At 32.3% G+C, this 23354-nt stretch overlaps 1 protein-coding gene across 2 annotated transcripts; it reads right to left on the bottom strand.

Moving 5' to 3' along the window:
- Window positions 1-1730: 1730 nt before the first annotated feature.
- Window positions 1731-19453, bottom strand: LOC130444973 (ornithine decarboxylase-like). 2 transcript variants are annotated; one of them, XM_056780374.1, is made up of 6 exons: window positions 19230-19453; window positions 14697-14946; window positions 10179-10470; window positions 6184-6417; window positions 4466-4677; window positions 1731-1879 (listed from the first exon to the last, which is right to left on the bottom strand). In XM_056780374.1, the coding sequence occupies exons 1-6, from the start codon at window positions 19438-19440 to the stop codon at window positions 1756-1758; spliced, it is 1323 nt and encodes a 440-aa protein (XP_056636352.1). In that variant the 5' UTR covers window positions 19441-19453; the 3' UTR covers window positions 1731-1755. The 2 variants fall into 2 exon arrangements, with proteins under 2 accessions (XP_056636352.1, XP_056636353.1); XM_056780375.1 differs by lacking the exon at window positions 6184-6417.
- Window positions 19454-23354: the final 3901 nt, after the last annotated feature.

Raw genomic sequence — 23354 nt, 5'->3', positions numbered from 1 at the left:
TTCAGCTTTTATATCTCCAAAAACACACTCCAAAGGTAAAAATGGAAACCAGAGCTTTGATTGAAAAATAAACTCTCCTTCCCTAACATGCTAGCATGCATTGATTTTTAAGATATAAGAATGATGTATTATGATTAATATTTCAGTTTGAATTTTTTTATAAAAAATTAAAATCTCCCTTTCTTCATATAGAAATGTTACTGATGTTTGTTTAAAAAATAAGAGATATACGTGGTGTTTAGTCGAACATTAATTCAAACGGCGTAGCTACCGCCATCTATCAACAATGTTTCAACCTTTATTATACATAGAAAAATTAAAAACTATATAAATTAATAATTATTTATGACTTAAAATCTTTCTTGCACCATGAATATTGACATTATGCAAGTCTTTTGCCATTGCATCATGGTTACCACTAACAAAAATCCCATATGTGAATTAAACAAATTCCTTACCTAAAATTTGATTCAATATTTTGTGACCGGCTTAAAAATAATGATAACAGAACTAAGTAAGTAACGAAGCAATAATTATTTGCTGCTGCCTTGCATGTGAAGCCTAATGGACAGATTGGTTGTTAAGCCAAAAGTAACTAGATTTCTCCCTAGAATTGCAGATTGCACGCAATAAAAATGGCACCAAACTGATGAGGCTGCAAGTGCGAGATATTACATGAAACAATGAGCTGAACTTCATCTGCGCATGCTTTTTATGAAGAAAAATTGCATTGCATTGGACGTTGTATTGCATCATGTCGAGCAGCCTTTAGCACGTAACTGATATATTGCAATAATCCCTTACTCTTATGTTTTTAGGGTGGAAGTAATGTACATTCTTGATCTTATGTGGATTGCAGTATTAGTGGATGTCGATAAACAGCAAAATTTTTGGACATACCAAACATCTGCTCTATATTTACGCTAATTAATAAATCTTCATCATGTTTTTATTAATATTAAATGAAAGTAAACTCTGACCTAAACTGAATATCTTCTATTAATTATGTATACTAATAAAGGTTATTGTAGTTTTTAATAGTGAAAAACTTGTAGAAACAAACGGTGCTACGGTAAAAATGTTTTGTGAAAGAATGCAAGTTTAATCTTCTAGCTAAATATCAATTATACAAAGTCGACACCTATTAATTTAGAAATAAAACATCCAATTAACACAACATTTTGTATGACCTTAGGGGTTATTTTGTTAATTTCTTAAGTTATCTCAACTTTTAAATCCGTAATATTGTCTGGGTCTGTGAAAATAAACCTTGGATTTTAAATAAGCCCATAAGACGGGAACGAGAGGTTTCAAATCGGGGGATTTAGCCGGCCATTCGATCGTTTTGGGAAAAACTTCATTTAAATAATTTCTAACTGTACGTGCTAAATGCGATGGAGCTCCGTCTTGTTGGTAGTAAATAGATTGATCTACCTTATTTTGGTGGTTAACATCAGGAAAAAGTCTTTGTAATGTAGGCACTAAGAAGTTAATAAAAAAATCTAGATAAAAGAATAAAACAAGAATAAAAATCGAGCTGTTTCGGGCTTTTTGTACATAGTACATAATCACACTAAAATTGAATTTATTCCGTACATATGGACCGCATTGCAAAAAGCCAATGTAACGAGTTTTTTACTACAATTCTAGTTTCTCTTCTAATTGCAAACTGATATTTCACTAGTATCTCATTTACTGATGTTAAATGAAGATTTCAATCTACCACTGAAAATGCGTTATTCAATTTATTTTATTTCAATAATACAATCGGTTGAAAATATATGGGTTGTTGAGACCCGACATATAAATTTCCATAGAATTTCCAAAAATAAATTTTGACTTCTTAACTGGCACTGATGCGTTTTCCAGTATGTATAACCTAAAAAAATAGCTTATTAATATCTATATGACATTTTAGGATCAATTAAATGAGTAATCACAAAATATACGTAAACTTCTGCAATACGACTTTCTTATTAAATATATTATGTAGATCCGTCGTATTGGCTAACTTCCTAGTAAAAAACTTCATATGACTTATGTAAGAATTAGCTAATGGAATTTATGAATTGATCACAGTTGCGGCGATTATAGGTTTCTGAAAAAGTCAGAAAACGTCTTAAAATCCCAATTAATCGGTTCTAAATAGCTTCAAGTTTTGAAATAAGCGAAACATCTTAAACGTCTCAGTGAAAGCGGAAATACGTTTTGAAACATATTTAAAAATGATGTGAAAATTGAAACGAATGCCTCTCGAACATTTGAAAATAATAAATTATTAATTTCTATTCCAACTCGACGTAATCCTTACGCCCGCTCCAGTCTCTCGCGAGGTGCATCCTAAAGGTTCGTGACGTAAGTCTAGGCGAGTGGAGACCGTAGTACTAAACTCCAATATGATAAAAAATTGTATGCGTCGTTACTATGCAGCAGTCAACAAAAAAGTGAGCGAGGGTGAGAATGTGGTTGATTGCCTCGTCTCGTCCGTTCATGTCCTTTGATTCGCGCCCCAAAACCCGATAGTCGGAGAGCTGGTCACCACTTCGACTAAGTTACTTTCACAATGCTGAAACTTTTTCTATATGTTATTTAATATATTTAAAGTAAAAAAATCAACTTCTGGTAGGGTTGCAACAATATCCACTGTTTTTTGCATATTTTTTTTAATTAAACAATTTTGAGTATAAAAAAATTGCCAGATGATTTGCTCGGTTGCAAGTATCTGTAAAATGGATCGAAAGTTGCCAAGACGGGTAGTATCTCTTGGGTTAAATTCTAATTAAAAAAGAACTAGAACTTTTGACAATGTTATTGAAAAACGACTACTGATATATAATCAATAATATGTCAATGCCAAAAAAATAAATAGCTACAGAAATCAATACGTAAACAGCGGGTGATTTGTTTTTGGCCAGTGTTTGACCAAGTCCGAGGTAGGTAGCTCTAACACCTGCCCCCAAACACAAGAATCCAATAGATTTCCTATTACTTGAGAAAGCAAGAGCAGGAAGACTCTACGTGAACATATCAGCAAGCTGATGATGACTTGAAACTTGTTCCAGCTTGATTTGCTCATTAATGACTTTTTCCCGTATGAAGTGGAAGCACACCTCTATGTACTTAGTCCGACGTTGAAACTGTGTTTTCTAGATTAGTCTTATAATACTCATATTGTCAACAAGTAACGTTGGTAACCGAGACAGGCTTGTTATTTCGTTCAGCAACCTACTCAGCCACACGACTTCCTTCGGGCCTTCACGTGCAGCCACATATTCAGCTTCAATTGTGCTGAATGCTACGATTAGTTGCTTGACACTCATCCATGTAACAGCAGCTCCAACACAAGTAGTAACAAATCCACATCTTGATCGTCGGCTCGTTGGCATAATTGGAATCAGTAAAGCACTTGAATTCCAAGGCTATACCTCCACAGTACAACAGACTGAATGTGAAGTCCCCTTCAAGTATTTAAATATCCTTTTCACGGCTTTCCAGTCAGATTCCTTTAGACACTCTTTTCCAATGGTGGTCCATTTATGCCACGAGTGCCTTTTTCAATAAGTGTCTTTACAGGATTTGATTCTATGAACCTTCTTAAGATGCGTTTGGTGTAAGCCTCTTGATGCAAGAATATGGAACCATCAGTTTTGAACTCACTTGCATTTCAAGAAATGTATCCAAGGAGCCATTTGTGATCCTGAACTCAGTTCTTAATTTTGACATAAACTGGTCAATCTCAAGTCTATCACCAACCAGAATCCCATCATCAACATAAATGGCAACCATCAGTTTTCCACCTATGGTGTACTTTTTGACGAAAAGACGGGGGGGGGGGTCTGCAACACTTGCCACTATGTTATGATATTCCATAAACTGAACAAACCTTTGGTTTCAGCAGCGGGGTGACTGCATCAGTCCATAAAGTCTGCGCTTGAGTTGAAATACTCGACCATTTCCATCCTCAAAACAAGCTGGTTGATTCATGAACACATCCTCTTCAAGTTTACCATACAGAAAAGCAGTTTGTACATCAAACTTGCCCATATCGTACCTTTCAGATTCAACAGAGCCTTGTAAAAGTAGCTTAGTCGAAGTGGCGACAAGCTCTTAGACTACGATACGAAGCAACAGCGAGGAAGGCGAGTTGTGTGAAGATGATGGGACAAAAGTGGATCATCCACATTTTCACACTCACTTTCTGTCGTGTAGCCTCGTGGACAATCTGGATCGGGCTCTAAAAATCCATTTTAGTTAACGCAGGTAGAGTAATAGATTTTGTTGAAGTTATTGTGATATTATGTAACTCCGAATAATAGAATACCCTCTACAACATTTTGAAATTTCACAATTTTTTGTATCTGTAGAATTCAAAGCACTCAATATTTTACCCACTCAACAAATTCTCTGGCAATCATCTTCACAAGATATACTTACTGTCTTCCAATGCTGAATACACTATACTTACCAGTTACTTTTAGATATAACAGAATGGATAGCCGGTAACGTAAAGCCGTTAAATTCATAAGTTATAGGTAATGTATATGCTCCAGTGTTTTCGAAAATAAACCATTCTCCAATATCCATTAAAGGTAAATAATCTATGTCTTCCGATATTTTGTCGGTACTGTCACAAGTTGGACCCCACAGTATGCTAGGATATAGAGGTTCAGACATTTCCTAATGAGATAATTATAAATAAAATCACAATACTAACATTTTGATTATTAGATATAAGTGTGGAATGAAGCTCTGGGATTAACACGTGGACAAAAAGACCTGAGTTGTTGGTAAAAGTAGTCTTATCTTCTGAGAAAAAGGGTTGTATTTATATCATAATTCCATATTATTTTTTAGTCAAAATTTAAGAAATAAAGAAGTTTTAAAATTATTTTGAATAAATCAATGCTTTTTTGCTTTACAATATATTTATCATTCAAAAAATTTATACAAACTGCATTTATTACATATCATACTTCAATTATGTGTGAACAATTCTTGAAAGCAGCTATAAAATGAAAATCATGACATCCTGAAAGAGATGATATAATAGGACCTGAAAACGGTGCTAAATACCAACACCTCTTTAAATAAAATATCTTTTTATTCCGAGCTTTAATGAAAAAATCCTACAGAAGAACAAGATTGATTGCTTCTCAAAATACAAACTCTTTCATATCATTTAATGTTCTAATTTTAAATTGTTGGGTATTCTCAGTTTACATTTGCATTTTTTGCAAACTATCCCACTCGTTTTCTCTTTTCAATATGCGCAAAATATCTATCGCAACTTAAGAAGGAATGACTTGACATTACAAATTTTCGATTTGTTTCCAAAAAGAATACTTTTGTAAACAAGTATATCCATAATAAAACAGCATTTTCTTTTTATTATGACGGAGCAATCACAATTTTCTATTGCAAAATGCATAATGCATTTGTAACACGCCACGTGTCGACGCGCTCATTTTATTCTATAATTTTGAACAGAAAAATTTTCATTAGCTTTGAGTACGTTATGGAGAGCACTAGTAGTTCGTCTAGTGACCTAGAGTTTCAAGAAGAATGTGCTGCTACGGCTATGCTTGTGCACAGCAAGAGAAGAAGAAGATTTTGGGTCCATAAAATCAACAAAAATCGTAGGGCATTCACACGCCCTAAAACGCGTCGGTTACATCTGAGAATTCTGACTCACGTGGTATGGCATGGCGCGAAGTGTGGTAGCGTGTGGTGGTCTGAGTGTGTACGCAGACAATTGAATTGAATGAAAAAAAATATGCACACATATTTGACACGAGGCGTGGCGTGGCGTAGATGGATATATTCAAATCCGTGATAAAATCGATTGATATTTAGATCTTTACTCAAGTATTCTCACTGTTCAAACTATTGTAATCATTTTGTTTCCCTAGAAAGGAATTTGGCTGAATTACCTTATCCTTATCTCTAGGTGGACACAAAAGTGAATATAGAGAGTGAATATATATTCACTGTCCAATAGTTGTCTACTAGGCTGCAAAGTGAAAATTCGAAAATAGCGCGTGGAAATCTAAAAAATCACCAATTTTCAAAATTGCCAACGTTGTGTGCATTTATTCTGTACCCCCTTCTTGAGCAACAAATGACTGTACTATAGGCTTTAATGAATTATCGATTGGGTTCGTGTTAACAGATATTTTCTCTTACCTTTTGCAATGGCTTACAAGTGAAAAATCTCTTAAAAATGATTGGAGCTAAGCCGCTATAAACGCCTATATCTAAATGATACATTCTAATACCGTCCGACATTGTTCTTTTAGAATGGATGTAAGATACCAGTTTAAACGCTGTTTCAACAAAGTATCTACCAGGTTCAGCTACGAATTTTACTTCGTTCCCTTGAAAGTAATAACTTAAAGAACTTCTAATAATTTCTGCTACCTACAAGTTTACAACATAGTTTAGTTCCAAAATATATAGTCATTCAAGTATATGAAGAGGATGTCCAAGACTTCGAGAACAATTAATGTTTCTGCGTGCAAAGACAACGGACTATTTTTTCTGTTATGGAGATTATCATAAACGCAACGCTGTTGTAAACTGAAAGTACCGTTCTGTGAAATTTTTCGTGTAACATGAATATTCACAGTTTTATGACAAAAAGATGAATTTTGCGAATCTGTATTTCACAATCCATCCTTAATTGATAAAAGCAACGATGATTGTAAACTAAATTATGAATAGTTATGAAATAATCTTCACTAAATATTAGAACTACTATATAAATAGATAAGCTAAAAGAATAAAAAGAAAGAGTGATAAAAACTCGTTGCTAAGGTCAAAAGGTCATAGTTTTCGATCCGTTTAGGTGAACATATTTCTTAAGCTAAATGGAAATTGATAAATTGAAGGGGGAATTGAAGGATGACGGTAAAAGGATATAGTAACAATGAAGATGTTGATAAGAAGTCGGAAAAGCACGAAAACATCACCAACAAGAAACAAAACAAAATATTGGGAGAAAAATACGCAGAAGAAATAAAACACTTAAGAGAAAAAAAAATTAAAAATTACTCAAAGAAAATGAAGATATTAGAAAAGAAAACAAACAAATTGATAGGGAATTAAAAGATTTGGGCAACAAAATAGATAATGTGGTAATATGAAGCCTGGCTATCGATACAAATGGTGCGGGAGTGATAAAGAGAGCAATGGAGAAACTGATAAAGCAAATTTTGGACGTGGATATTAACATTAAGACGGTGGCGAAGCTAGAGAAAAAAACATGCCTCGTACAAATGAAAACTACGAAGGAAAGGGAAAACTGATGAGGGTAAAGAGTAAATTAAAAGACTTTAAGGAGGAAAAAATCTATATAAACAGTGATTTCACAACAGCTGAGCAAAATTGTAGTTAGAAATTAAAAATAAAGTAAAGAATGCGAGAGAATAGAGGAAAACAGTAAAAATGGGGTGCTGGGAAGTGATAAATACACGCACAGAAACAAACACGAATCTAGTAATGACCAAATGTTGAATCGAGGAGCACCTTTGAGGCAGGAGCTCTGAAAAAAATAGAAAAATTATGGAACAGTATAGAATTTACATACTGGTTATGCAAGAGACAAACCAAACAAACATAATATCAATTAAGTATTATATTTTCTCCAGTAGTGGGAGACTAAATAAACGTCTAGGAACATGATTTATAGTGGTAAGAAGAGCCAGGGCTTAGTAGTGAATTTTGAAGCCACATAAGACAGAATGTGCTTGCTAAGGATAAGGGATGAGTACAAAAAGTTAATGAGAATTTATCAAATGTACATGCTTCATCAAAGGGAAAAGACCAGAAAGTAGAAAATAAAATCTATGAGCGAATCAAATTCATTTACAATAAAAGTCAAAATATGATGTAAAATTAGTAATTAGAATTTTAATACTCGGTAATAAGTCGGTAATAAGAAACACCACAGAAAAATCGCATGTAGGGAAAGCAAACATGATATAAGGTGATGAATTTTCCAGTCAGTAATGATATTAGGATCATGAGCACATATTTTGTCCCTAAGTCCATCCATAAAGACATCTGAATTGAATTTCTTCAGATAGCCGAACAAAAAACCCAATCGACCATGTTTTAGTGGAAAGCAAGGGATCAAAATTGATAACAAATACCAGAAGCTACATAGCAGCGGATGCGGACTCATACCATTGCTGGTACTAAGACTTAAAGAAGAAATACGAGAGAATAAAAGAAAGCTTCAGGATGTAGTGAAATATAACGAATTGTATTGAAGTATGAAGGTCTGTCAAAAAAAATTCAATGAACACAAATCTGGAGAACAAACAAAGATGTAACACAGCAACAACTACAAAGATTGGGTAAAAAACTAAAAACTTATGCAGAGAGGGGAAACGGAATCATCTGGAGGACACACAAGAGGCAAAAAGAGTTAAGATACCAAATACGACCGAAATCTTACAAATACAAAGACGAGTGAAAATATAAAGAAAAGCTGGACAGATGGAAAGAGTATTTCAATGAACTGCTACATGATGGAGGAAACGACGAGCTTGAAGAAGAAGCGACAATGAATCATCGAATATAGAAGTAGACGAAGTAATAAATAATAGGAAGTATGGTAAAAATGCACGTAAAAATGGGATTCCAATAGAGGTTATAAAGTACGGTAGTGAACTTTTGAGGTATGGAATATATAATTTGATTAAAAATATATGGAAAAAGAGCAGATGTCAAACCAATAGGATAAGGATATTATTTCCCTAGTGCATAAAAAGGGGCATGTCACAGACTGCGTGAATTGTAGGTGTATTAATTTCTTGGATGTCGCATACAAAGTCCTAACTAGAATAATCAGAAATAAAATAGACAAATATTTGACGGAGACAGTGGTCTAGTACCATGGAGGTTTTAATAAAGGAAAGTCAACTAGTGAATTATTGTTCACTTTTTAGTTTATTGCGTGTTTTATAGTTTATTTGATTTATAATTTTTTTTGACAACTTAGTATAATTCACTCAGTTTTTTTGAACTGTATTTTATTTAGACAATAATTTATTTTCCACTTTTCCGTACAACTCTAAAGGGCGTTTTTCAATCTCTCAAAATCGTATTTTATTTTAGTTCATCTTGGTATTTTGAAGCGAACAATATAGAAGACTTTCAAAGAATTACAGAAAAATTAAGGAGAGTCAGCGAAAAGTATGGGCTACACATGAATTTAAATAAAACTATATACATGCACTTCTCGAAATTGCAAGATCAGAATGCACAATTAGAAATTGGAAATAATCGTATTTAAAAAGGACGGAAATACAAATATCTAGGGACTTGGATTAATTCGACAAATGATAGCACTGAAGAGATAAAATTAAGAATTGAAATTGCATTTTATGAAATGAAAAACTTGAATAACGAATTGATAAAATGTTACATATACTCGATCCTTCTGTACGGAATGAAGGCAGCTAATTTAAATAAAGCAATAATGAAAAAACTTTAAGCCTTTGAAATGTGGATATTGAGAAGAATACTACGAATATCATAGACAGATAGAATCACAAATGAAAAAGTTTTACGCGAAATGGCAACAATAAGAGAATTATTGTCTAGCATAAGAGCCCGAAAAATAGATTACTTCGGTCATGTGATAAGATGACAACGATACAAATTCCAGAGATGAATTATGCATGGAAAGATAGAGGGAAAGAGAGGTGTAGGTCGACGAAGGATATCATGGCTGCGAAACTTAATAGAGTGGTTTAAATGCACACGTGATTGTCGCCATTCTTTGTCCGAAAATGTTAATTTAAGAAGACGAAGGTATTTTGAACCCATCTTCAATATATACAGATATGTTGATGGTTGCATATTGATTTTGTGGGACTACGCACCTATCTCTATCCTACTCTAATGAAAAGGATATAAAGGAATTTTCTAAAATTCTAAGAAATCAGATTTTTTAATCAAATTATTGCATTGCAACGTTAAAATTAAATCTGATCGCAAAATTGAGACTGAAAAGTCACTTACAAAAATATAGATGAAACTAATAATAAAAAATTGTTAAAAGGTCAAAGGAGCCACTTCATTTTGATCTAGAGCATTTGCTGAGTTTGTTGGGTATAACGATATAATGAAAGTCAACTTATAGTTGTAATAATTAACAAATTAAAAATTACATTTGTAATGTCACCTTCATGAGCTCCTGAAAATCCTCCCCCTATATCAACTATATTAAAGTTATATCCGAGCTCTTGACCGGTGTTAAAAACCATTTTAGTTATTTCTATTGCTCGAGTATATTCTTCAATATTTTGTGGGTTCTCTACGTGAAATACAACTCCAACTATATTTAAATTTAGAGATTTAGCTACTGTAAGTAAATGATGGACTTCTTGACCAGGTAAAGCACCAAATTTTCTAATGACACCATTATTGTTCGGCTCTTTAGTACACACTCTCATAATCAATCTAAAATAGGAAATTTTCGTTTGCTTAGAAACTTTTCTCAAACTACCATAACAAAAATATATTTCATACTTTATAATACTGCGGTAGATTTTTTTTTGAAAATTTTCAGATTTTTTAAAAAAAGAACCCTTGATTTTCGAAAAAAAAATATATCAAACTGATTTATGCACTTGTCGATCATGTTTATTTTGATGTCAACGCTGCATATCAGTAGGTGTCCAAACACCATAACGGAGACAACAGGGCTGAGGTTAAAAATTGTGAGATGCGGATCAGAACATGTGTAGTAAGGAAACAACTAATGAGCGAACTCACGAAGAGAGTGCTTGAACATTTCTAATTTGGAATTTCTGGTTACTTTAGTAATTAGTAATAGGCTAGAAATTGATTTATTCAGGAAAAACACGGCTACGTGCAGGTAAATCCCGGCTGATTCTTTTCATTGTATCGAACATAAGAGAGATACAATAAGGAAAAGATCTTTATTAAGGATGTAGCTGTACTCAGCGGTTTTGATAAAATAATTTTAAATAGGTAAATCAATCGTCATAGGTTTAAGAGATCTCTATTTGAAACCATTTTTTTCCAAACCCAAAATGAAAAAAACGTGAAAATTTGCTCTGATACTTTTCAATCCTGTTTATACAAAAGGATTGGAAGGAATATTTAGCATAGAGGGTTTTAAATTGGTTTATAAATCCTACCATACATTAAAACAATTGGTTAGGTTGGGCAATTCTAAGTATAAAATACCAAATTTGGTATATGGGCATGTCGGGCAGACTAAGAGATCCATTATTCAAAATATGGACGGACCGGAAAATCAGGTATTGCCGATCACGCTGCCATTCGTAATCATAACAAACATATCAATAATTTAAAATTGTTAAAAAATGTATCCAATAATAAATTGTTGGATGCATTTGAAAACATTGAAATTGTTAGATGTAGGAGTAGGGCCAATTCCGTACAGCCCACTCTATAGTTTAGTAGTCAAGAAATAATTTATATTACTGCTATTGAAGTATCCAAACGTGAGAGGACTGTCGCCATCATAGAAGAAGGCATAGATTTGCACGTTATTTCAATTGAACGCACTCAGTTACATCAAGAAGAGAATTTTTGTAAGAAACCTGGAAAAGGCAATGTTAAAACATAAGTCTATTCTTGTTTTGACGAATATCCCCTTTCTAAGAAAAATATTCTATTCCTACATGAATTTAGTGGTTGTGATACAACTTTTGAGCTGTTTAATAAAGGGGAAAAAACTTTTATAAAATTACTGCAAAAATTTGCTAATTTCAACGAAATGGCTCAAGTTTTTCTACAATAAAACTGCCCTGTACAGCAATTATGAGTACGCATCTTACTAGATGTATATTGCTCCGAAATCTGAAAATAATACTGATCATCATAGATACATTCAATTCATTAAATCTACTTAACTTCATAAACCCGTCCAGCTATCTTATCTTCCACCAACAAGTGCAGCAGCTTATCAACACATAAATCGTGTTTATTACCAATTCAAAAATGGTTTGGACATGATTTAGAACCTCAAGAATGGGGCTGGGTACTCCAAAATGAGTTTCTGCAGCCAATAACCACACTATTACCACCAGCTCCAGATGAATTACTACAATATTTTGTAATTATAAGAATGGTTGTGATTTATGCTGCGGATGCAGAAAATCGGGCCTGCAATGCACTTTAGCTTTTGGACAATGCAATGGGCAAGCTTGTCTCAATGCTGTTGTATTGCAAAACGAACGAGGAAGAAACTGCATTTGATCCAGAAATTTTAGAAGGTTTGGAGATAATCATTCAGGTAAACGAAAATGATGAAGATGAAACTGAAATTTTTAATTTCCCAGGAGATGATGATGATGATGACGAAGAAGAAGAAAATTGATATTTTTGAACTTCAAATCTTTGAAGCATTTAAATGTACATTTAATTTTAATTCAAATTGTAACAAAAGTACAGCTTCTAAATAAAAATTAACTCAAATTATATTTACTTGATTTATTTCTATTTACAATATATCTATCTATCAATATATTTATTTACAATCTATTATCCAAATAAAATTAAATTAATTTATTATATATATATATATATATATATATATATATATATATATATATATCATTCAGTACAATATATTAACTAATAAATAATACAAATTATTTATTGTTGATAATATTGGAATGATTCAGTAACCATATACAAGATATTATTCACCGAGATTCACCTTGTATTACAGTATATATGCCGGAGCGCTCTTTATCTCTAAAAGGCTTGAGCGTACAGAAAAAAAGTTGGGACAAAAATTGTGGAAAATTCTTTTATCTTTAATTTTCATAATATGTGTTGGAACCATAGAAACGGAGATAATTGCAAAAACCCGATTTTCGCGACCTTTCACCTCGAATAACTTACGACGCAGACACGAGATAATATGACACTTTTGAGACAACTCTTAGAACGTCAAAATGAAGCTGTATATAAGTTTCCAGCTTATTATCTCAAATTCCGAGGTGAAACCCTAAGGTAACTGGACTATTATGTAGCCGTGTGGAATCTGTGTGGACTTGAAATTTGTTTAGCTTTTAAGGATGCTCCCGTTCCAGATGTATATTTTTAGAAAAAAATAGTTTTATCAAAAATATTTAACAATTTTAAGTATTTTATTTAGGAAAAGAAACAAATAAAAAATATTATAAAATTATAGAAAATGAAAAACAAGTTCTTTTGAAATTACATGATTTTCAAAGAAGCATTATAAACAAAGTAATTTGTGAGATGAGTTGTGTGATTTTCATCACTACATTACAAAATTTCACGTGTATATATATATATATATATATATATATATATATATATATGGTTATACTAGCGTATGTGCAGTTTTGGCTCTGAAGGTCGATTTCGAAATACATGGTAGCAGTCAAAGTGTTAAAAATTTGGATCTTCCTTGAAATCTTATTCGTTTCATACATATAGTTCTCTGAATATTGTTTAGTTCACTGAATATAGTTAGCTAACATGTTCGTTGCTTTAGCTCCGAGGGTTGCTACTGTTTTGAGATATGGCAACACCGATGTGAATATGTCATATCTAGCACTGCCATCATGAGTTTGACATTTTTAATGGTGAACGTACTCAGAACGTGTTGTCATACAAATGTAATTTGACTTATTAACAGTAGTAATTAAAAAAATACGAAGCACTTTGACCCTTGATTGTTATAGAACAGGTCAAGAAAATGTATACGCTGTGACGCCAGAGGCACATCTTATTGGAAAGAAGAATTGATTAATTTTTCGAGCATAAGTAAGTGAAACTTACATATATGAATAACAGGAATATGTTCACGGGTTGAACCACGTTGGAATTTTGAAAATTCTCTTAGTTAGATCAAGACCGACAATGAGAGTGTTAACCTCCCTAACCCCACCCTTCTCTTGATAATGGTTCCAAAGTGGGAGCTGAAACGCCGAGAATTTTTAAAATTCCAACACGGTTCGGCCCGTGAACCTATTCCTGTTAATCATATATGTTTCTAAATTAGATAGAAAAATAAAATTTTCATTTACAATAATTAATCAAAATTTTCGGTGATTTTTTGACAGTATTAATGCTTGTATAAATTTTTAAACTCATAAAAGTCAAAATCCAAATTGACATTGATAGAAATAAAATTAATGAAAATTATTTCACAAGCATTAATACTATCAAAAATCACCGAAAATTTCAATTAAATATTGTAAGTAAAAAATTTTATTATTTTTATACATTTATACATATTTCTTATATTGTATTTGACCATAATTTCAGTCCTAGACGATGAATACATAAGTATTCGAAAGCTCGGAAAATATATCAAAGTTAGTCCACTTTGGTGTTTCGTTGTCACGTTCCCAATATAAAACTGTTCTCTGCGATATAATAAAAAATCAAGGACACTTGTCTTCATCTGCAGGGAAGGATTGGTTGAAGAATGGATAAGGAAGTTTGTATTTAGTACTAGAGCATATATGGATTTCCAAAGGAAACACAAAAAAGTAGTGAGTGTTAATTTTAAGACACGATAAAAAGAAATTAAGTAAAGTCAAGTGCTCCGTCGTTCCGTGTAAACATCATATCCATAGTTTACTATCTTAGTCGATGAAAAATTGATATTTTTATTGACTTAAACCTAGGAAGGAAAAAAATATACTTACTTCGAAGACGGATGGCAATCACTTATTTTATATAATTCATGCTCATTATCAAATGTAAGTAAATCTACTCCTTCTGTAGCAGCATATACGATGTGGCTGATTTTTTTCGTAGGATTAGCAAATATTATTTTATTTGCAGGAACATTCAGCGAAATAATCCTTCGTATTTCTTCTTTCGAAACACAGGAAAATCCTAGGCCAAGAGCTGCAATTATTTCTAATACTATTCTACTATCGTTGCATTTTACAGCTGAAACAAAAGATAATTTGTCAAATTCAATGAAATCAAATTAAGAATAAAATACGCCAGAACAATTAACAAAGCGTCAATGTGGTGACAAATAATCTGATATACGCAACGGATTGTAAGAGAAACGAACTCATAAAAAAGTATGTGATATATTTGATTACAAATATGAATATAAAATAGAAAGAGAAGTAAACGCATTATCAATACTACCAGTTATAGATTCACTAGCAGCCTGATAAGCCTGTAGCCTACGGCAATTTTTGTTCAAAAAGTTATTTCTATTTACAAAAAAATCATTATTCACTTTTAAAATTTACTAAATACTTGACTTTCTATATGAATACTTAATGCTTTAGCCCTTTTATGCACAAAATCAGACCTTTTGTGCACGATATATAACGATATAATTAATGATTACGTGAATTAAAGGCCTCGCAAAAAGGTGTTGTCAGGTTTTTATAATTTAATTTTACCCAATAAACAACAATAGCTTATTAGAAGTGTCAGTGTAAAGTTTGACGTCAAAAAAGTGAACGCAATAAATTAAAAGAAAGAAGATGTCCACTGGAATTGTGAAAATCGAAAAATTGGAGTATCGAGTCATCATCAAGTACCTATATTTAAAAGGGTTAAGAGGTAAGCAAATTCACGAAGATATGCTTAATACCCTTGGTGAACAATGTCCTTCATATGCGACCGTGAAAAATTGGACTGCAAGCTTCAAAAGAGGTAAATTTTCCATTGAAGATGACCACCGATGGGGAAAGCCAGTTTCTGTGTCAGTCCCCGAAAATATCGATGCAGTTCATGACATGAACTGACAACAGACCGTTGAATTGGACTAAAACGGATATCTGAAGCACTGAATGTTTCATACGAACGCGTTCATCATATAGTTCATGTGAATTTGGACATGAGAAAAATTGCTTCAAAATGGATCCCCAAATTTTTGAATATTGACCAAAAGCGTGCAAGAGTTGAAGTATCGCGTTCGATCTGTGCTTGATTATTTGAAAACGATGTAGTCTTCTTAAAGCGAATTGTTACTATGGATGAGACTCATTTCTACGATCCAGAAACAAAGCAACAATCGATGGAATGGCGACACTCTGGTTCTCCAAGACCTAAGAAGTTGCATGTCCAAAAATCTGCTGGAAAAGTTCTTACTTCAGTTTTTTGGGATTGCCAAGGAGTAATCATGATTGATTTTTTGGAAAAGGGTAGAATAATACCTGGATACTATTCGACATTACTGACCACTATACGGGAAAAATTAAAGAGAAAAGACGCGGAAAGCTATCCAAGGGTGTTTTGTTTTTGCAGGACAACGCCCCTGCACACAAATCTCATGTTGCCATGCAAAAAATTCGTGATTTAGATTACTAGAACACCCCCCTTATTCACCAGATTTGGCTCCGTCCGACTATCATCTCTTTCCTCGACAGAAAACAAGTTTAAAAGGTCGTAAATTTTCTTCCAACGAGGAGATAATAAAAGCTGTGAAGGTCTGGTTTGTTTTGAGATCAGCATTTATTTCTTTGTAATTTATATTTTGAACGCAATAATTTCTATTATTTTTTTATATTTGAATAAAAAAGATAACACTAGTTCTTCTGATATCAAAGCATGTAATGCTCATAATAAATAGAAATTATTGCAATACCAATAAACGAAAAAAAATTCGGGGAGTCTATGAAAAGTATTATAAGTAGCCAGGACAATGTAAAAAAATATTTGATCAAAACATAGACTTGGATATTGAAAAATTGAAGTTATAGAAATTGTTGATAATTACTTCCTTGATATGCAGCAGGAACCATCCGAATTCGTTTTGGTGGCCATCGAGTATCCCCAGCCTTTTGTATTGAAAGTTGCCAATATCACGGTAGAAAATGAGAACGTTAGGAAATATTGTTGCGAATATAAATTCTATACAATTAAATCATTACGAATCTGCTCCCACTTCAAACTAAGATGTTCTCGTATCTACAAATACTCAAGACCTAATTTCTGATATAGTCATTGATAATAAACATAATACTCAATGTACAGATAAATAATATATCCCGGAACACTATGCAGCAATCCAGTGCTTCAGATACTCCATCGTGTTTCTTCAAAAGTGGTCATACTCAGTAATATGTTCCATATCACGGTGATTTGTTAAGTCATATAAAGCGACAAAAGATCTAAAGATATATAAACGCAATGTTAATAAAGAATTACGGATGAAAGGTGAAAATCATTTAGGATACAGAAGAGACATAAAAGTAAAGACTAATGTGAAACAAGACGCCTGCAAGATCCATGGAACCACCTTGCACTTCTGCGTTTTGCAATAAATCGAAACTCAGATCATGTGACAACATAAACGAACAACAGCGGCAATATTTGTTTGAAAATTTTTGGAAGAACATGAACTGGGAGCAGCGAAGATCATTTACAACGTCTCATGTTAATAAAGTTAATAAAATCCAGAATCATCGAAAGGAATTCATAGTCGAACCTATGTTTTGACGATTGATAATGTACGTTACCAAGTCTGTAAAAAAATGTTCTTAGCCGTTCTTAATATTAAAGGTTTGCTAGATATTGGCTGACAAAAGCAGAATTGAAGACCAAAAATATGTTAAAAAGTTTTTAGCAGGTCTTCCAAAGATGCTGTCGCATTACTGTCGTGCATCGTACATCACGAGAATATTTAGAACCAATTTTGTCGAACATGACACAGCTCTAGCAAACATATAAAGATAATTGTGAGTTAGAGAATGCCTTGGCCGTAAATTATTTGACAAATTATTTTTGAAACTCACTCTGAACCTATTCCACCAGAAGATAGGTCAGTAGAGGCGGAAAAAGATAAATAGCCTACAGGCGGTAAATTTGTAAATCTGACATTTAGTATTGATCTTTATCATATCGATTATCAAAGAATCAATCAAACAAGATGAAATAATTAGCAACTGACTAGAACAAATAATAACGTATGTACTGTAATGTTTTTCTTCCCTAATGTATTTAATCTATTTCTAGCGGAGGGATGGATTAATACACACCTTTCTCGCATGCTTACTTAATTTATTCAAAAATTTACATTGGAAAAAATAAACTGTACCTAAACTTCTCTCTATTTATGATAATTATCCATTAATACATTAATTAACTAAGTTATAAAATTTATTTCAATTTACTTCTTACTCTATCCATCTACTGACTTTCTCGCTGATAAACAAGCGACTATACATAAAGAATTTCTCGATAATTCGGTTCTAGAAAATGAACGAACAGATAAAAACGCCTTCTTAGAAATTGATTCTATGAAAACAATATAAACAAATCACCGCTGTTAATATGTTATTAAAAACAATATCAAAGATTTCCACTTTATTTTCACGAAATTTGTACTCGGCTCATTAACCAAATTTTTCATTTTGTTGATAAAATCAAACAGGATCGGCTTCATGACCCATATTGTGGACGAGTTCGTAACAGTACGTGTAGCATAATAACCAGGACATGGAAAGAATAGAACAGAAGGCAGCAAAATATATGCATTGCAGCATAAAACTTTCTAACAGTAGCGGCTAGTGCATAAACGCTGCATAATTTTAAAAAATTTCCAGAAATAAAAAAGTGATAATTACATAATTCAAATATTAATAATGAAAACTATATTTTCTATTGCTTAGCCAACAGAAAATTTTTAATACTTCGCAGTCGCTTTGAAATACTTTGATAAACAACTTCGTGAATTCGCCAATTGAATAATCTGCCTTCAGATTTAAGCTGTTGCAGTATTATTATTCATCTCACGCTTTCTGCGTACTCTTTCCAAGACAGTGAACTACGTTATAATCTCGATAGCGTGCTTAGCTGGATAGATCGTTGCATACAGTGGGTAGATGCCGAGTAAATAACTTTTTTTCGCGATAGCCATACATCTCAAGGGTGAATTAAAAAAAAATAAAAAACACCATACAAAAATGTATTGTTTGATTATTCCAAGGTCCAAAGTAACATTAATCCTAAATAAATAATAAATATTAAGCGTCACATTAGTCCGGCAAAACTAGGAAACTATTATCATCCTATAAGGAATGTTATGTCTATAATAGAAAACATATCGGCCCAAGATCATTTTCCTGAATTCTCTAATAAAGTCCACTGGAGTTTACGATGCAACTTCAAAGTATAGCGTAGCACACTCGAATATCAAATAAATACAAATAAAAATACTTTTATTTGTAATGAGGCTTATGTTTTGTGATAAATAAATGACTTACCGTAAAAAGGATCCACGTTAGGAAATAGACGTTTCCATTCTCTGTATTTCAAAATAAGTTCATTAACATTACACAAGAAAAAGCCTTCTTTTTGTTCACCATCATTTATTATTTTATTTATTATCGAATAAACATTTTCTTTTTCTTCGTCATAAACTTGAATCGTATTTTGGTATTCCATATTTTGACTAACTTGGTAATCATAAAACATATTATACTCAATAAGTGTCAAGTGTATCATCAAATACGAGTATTTACATCTGCCGTGATATCAGCAAATTATAAATAAAACAGTAACGCACTAGCCCTGAAAATTTTGTTTTCACACAAATTTTTTATTATTATTTATGTCACAGAACATCCTGAGTTTACATTTAGAATATAGTTATATAATACGAGGGTTGCTACTTAAATTTTGAGATTTAGCAACACTGTTATGAATTTTGGAAAATTATGATTCTTTTTAAAATTTTTTTGTTTAATATGATACTTCTCTGAATACAATCAGAAGATTGTTTACGTTCATGAATACAGCTTATTAACAAGTTGGTTGCTTGCCATAATAAAGTTTGACATTTTTAATACGAGTGCTGTTTGAGTTGTTGAAACATGGAATTAAATTGCGGACTCTTTGTGCGATAATTTCCTATGACTTTTGATGTGGATTAAAACAAACAGCAGTGTTTCGATTAACTAGCTTCAACTTTTGGTGATTAAGCACCATCTCAAGCCACCTTTTTTCTTTGGCTCAATACAATTTCGGTAAACCAGATGTGCCAGAATATATCGATGCTATGTGTAAACTGTCATATGACATACTGTGAGATTAAGACATACTTGGGCATTAATTCCAATCGATACATTTAATATTGCATAAGCATTTGGCTATCAAAAAGATTTTTTCGCGTTTGATATGGAATAATATGATAATTGCTCAAAAAAAACTCGCGTCGATTGGTGCAGAGATAAAGAGAAATAAGATAGTTACAGGCGTTGAATCATGTATCTATGTAGGACAATTACAATGGGAGACTCACAACTGATGAATGAAGAACAACCAAAAGAGAAGCAGACCAAGGAAATCAAGAGATAAAGTTATGAACAGAATATTGAGTCAACGAGAAATAAAATAGAAAGAAAGAAATGACCTAGCTCAGAATAATCATTAATACTTTTCACCACTAAGTAGTAGAATGTTTCACAGGATAAAAGTTATAAAATTAGGTGAGGCGCTAAAAGCTCACGCCAGGTGAAGCGCAAAGAGAATTTTTTTATATCAGGATAATGCACGTAGGCATAGACTATATTGCTCTTTTTTCATCTAGGTACTTAGGGATGGAGCAAATGGATCAGTCCTCGTAAATATATCGTCACGCTGCCCCTAGATCCATTCAGGGCTGTGACGGAATGTATATGGAACGCTCTAGTGCTCAACATTTTGTTTCTAAGTAGTACGTTTTATGTAATTTGTCGTAATACTCTGCCGAATAAAACGGTAATTAATTTAACAATCACAAATTTCACATTTAAATAAAAATTGTTAAAAAAATTGAATGTTTGTCAATTAATTTTAATAGTTATCATTCACGTAAATGAACACTCGTATATATTTCATTTCAATAATACCTCATGTTATCACAGTATTAGATATTCCGATCTTTATATTCATAATAAGTTAAAATTTATTGCAAGCACCAGATTCTCGTAAGACGCCTCCTAGAGGTTCTTAGCACTAGTAAAGGCGACAAGAGTGTTAGCCATCCACACTCTCGATTTATGCATTCTCCCGCTACGTCTTCTACAAAATGGACCCGATTCAAATCACTGCGTTACTTATATAAATAAAGTCGAAACAGAGAAGGAGGTGGATGGCACTTCACAAAAAAACAATAGTACCTATATTTGAAGTTAACAAAGTGAACGAGCGCTAGAGTATGGTTTATTTTCGTGCCTCGCCTTCTCTGACTCGTGCCTGAAAGACCAACACGAAGCGGAGCGAAGAGACATGAGCCTCCGCACTCTCGCACTCGTGTTCGCTCGTGGAGAATCTGCATCGGGCATATACTTTGATCTTATCAAGTCGAAATAACCTTTTTTTTATTCACATCATCAATTTCAATATAGAATCTTATTATTTAATTATTAAAATTAAATGTATTCGGTACTGTAAACTCATAATACTAAGTTCCACATCTCAATTAACTACAAAATAATAATCTTGCTGACTTGTAAGTTAAACAGCCCCACAGCCCACAATACCTTCAATTTAGTCGAAAAAACAACATCAACGAACACTATGTACGTTAAGGTACCAATCGTTGACAACAAACATCTGATCTAGACTACAATGTTTTGAAGATGTGACAACATTTATTGAACCAAATGAACTAGACAAAACATAACATTAACTTGAAAATTAGATATCCAGATATATCCCTAAATAATCGTCAAAAATTATATTTATTAAAATATCGTTCCAACACGTCCAAATCTAATTATTTTCCTCAATTTCTTCCAAATCTAAAGTGAGCATTAACTTTTTCGGACTTTGAGGAATCTAAGCAAATTCGATAGTTGGTTATTTTCCACTAATCAATTAGTATTATCGTACATTTAATTTTGATTGATGAGAGATGCTACATATGATTGTAGATTACTATTGCAGGTAGATAATAGAAAGATAATCGTGTCGAAATGCAGGTGAAAATCCAATAGATTATTTATATGAGACATAATCCGTTTGAAAGAATGACATTTGCAGCTGTTTGATGAACAACTCAAGCCTCTTCAAATGTGAACGTTTTCATTAAAATTGGATCATGTTGTATATGATGGCAAAATACTTATAGTAAAGTCATCAAAATTTCTACGTTTGGTTTTTCGGATACAATATTTTTAACTAAACTATTTTCAAAGATGACCGTAACTTTGTTATTTTAAATGAAATATCCTGTATAAATACATGTTTGAAATCTTCGTAAAATTTTAGTATACTTTTTGAGTTATTATTCTTTTTGTAAAAAATTTGACCATTGCAGACCCTTATAAATTATTTTTTTACGAAAATACCCTTAAAGATATGAAAATGGTTTCTGCTCGGTTGCTTTTAGCAAGGTCGGACGTATTTGAATCTATGTTGAAAAATTCTTCATTTTATACAGGGTATGTATAAAAAGTTTAGCATCATAAATAACAAATTTCTTTATTTATTTAAATAGAACCACCCGGTTTTTTCTAATGCATTCAGGGGTAAAAAATAAAACAAATGTATACTTTCCTATACCTAAACGTTACCGTTATCCAGATATTAAATGTTTTCTGTAAATTTTCAAAGATGCAGGTGTAGTCTAAATTTTATTTTGACCCGTTGATACAAACACTAAGAAATAAAAAAGTATTTTTCTTTATCTTGTCAAGGTCTGTGAAAAAATCAAATCAAACTGTATTTACTAATCCTATTCCAACTTTTAGTCGTTTCCGAGATATTTGAGGTTTTAATTTATTATTGTATTGTATTATTGATACTTTCGAAAATCGTTAAAATTGCTCGTTTTCAATAAAACAACGAATAAATAAAATATATAGGGTGTCATATTTAAAAGAACTTAAAATATTTTAGAAATGTGTATTTATGTAAATATAACAACATTTAATTATTTTTTTTTTTTGGATATTATATATATTCTTATTCATTTAAACAGTTTCCAATCACAAAAGGTTGTGGTGAATTTATACACATGGTGGAATTTATTCATACACTAACTATTCACTACCACTCATCACCGATGAGTTCACTATAACATCAAATTGTTTTCTGACTCCTCTTTTTATTTTTACATTATTTTAGATTTCCTGGAAATCTCTAATTTTCTTTAAACAAACAAAAAGACCTCGTCTCTATAAAAACAGGTTAAAAAACATAAATGTGTGAACGGGTCACAAAAAGTGACCAAATCGTTGAAGAAACGTATAACCGGTGCATTCAAAAAAATTTAGCTTCGATTAATATATTAAAACAGGACCGCCTTCACGGTCTATATCAGTGGGCGAGTTCGTAACTTATTCATTAGCATGAGAAATTTTATAACAAAACATGTGTGATTTTTCACTAACAATACATAAGTC

This window comes from Diorhabda sublineata, chromosome 6 (genome assembly GCF_026230105.1).
Source record: "Diorhabda sublineata isolate icDioSubl1.1 chromosome 6, icDioSubl1.1, whole genome shotgun sequence".
Classification (NCBI taxonomy): Eukaryota; Metazoa; Arthropoda; class Insecta; order Coleoptera; family Chrysomelidae; genus Diorhabda; species Diorhabda sublineata.
The sequence above is the reverse complement of the archived record's forward strand: the minus strand, read 5'-3'. Positions and strand labels throughout refer to the sequence as shown.

Excerpts from the sequence above, each read along its gene's own strand:
- LOC130444973 (XM_056780374.1), bottom strand. The coding sequence starts at position 19,440 with ATGTTTTATGATTACCAAGTTAGTCAAAATATGGAATACCAAAATACG. Across the intron at positions 14,947-19,229 it reads TAACGTGGATCCTTTTTACG|CTGTAAAATGCAACGATAGT; the intron begins GTAAGTCATTTA and ends CTTTTGTTTCAG. Across the intron at positions 10,471-14,696 it reads GATTGCCATCCGTCTTCGAA|ATTGATTATGAGAGTGTGTA; the intron begins GTAAGTATATTT and ends TTCCTATTTTAG.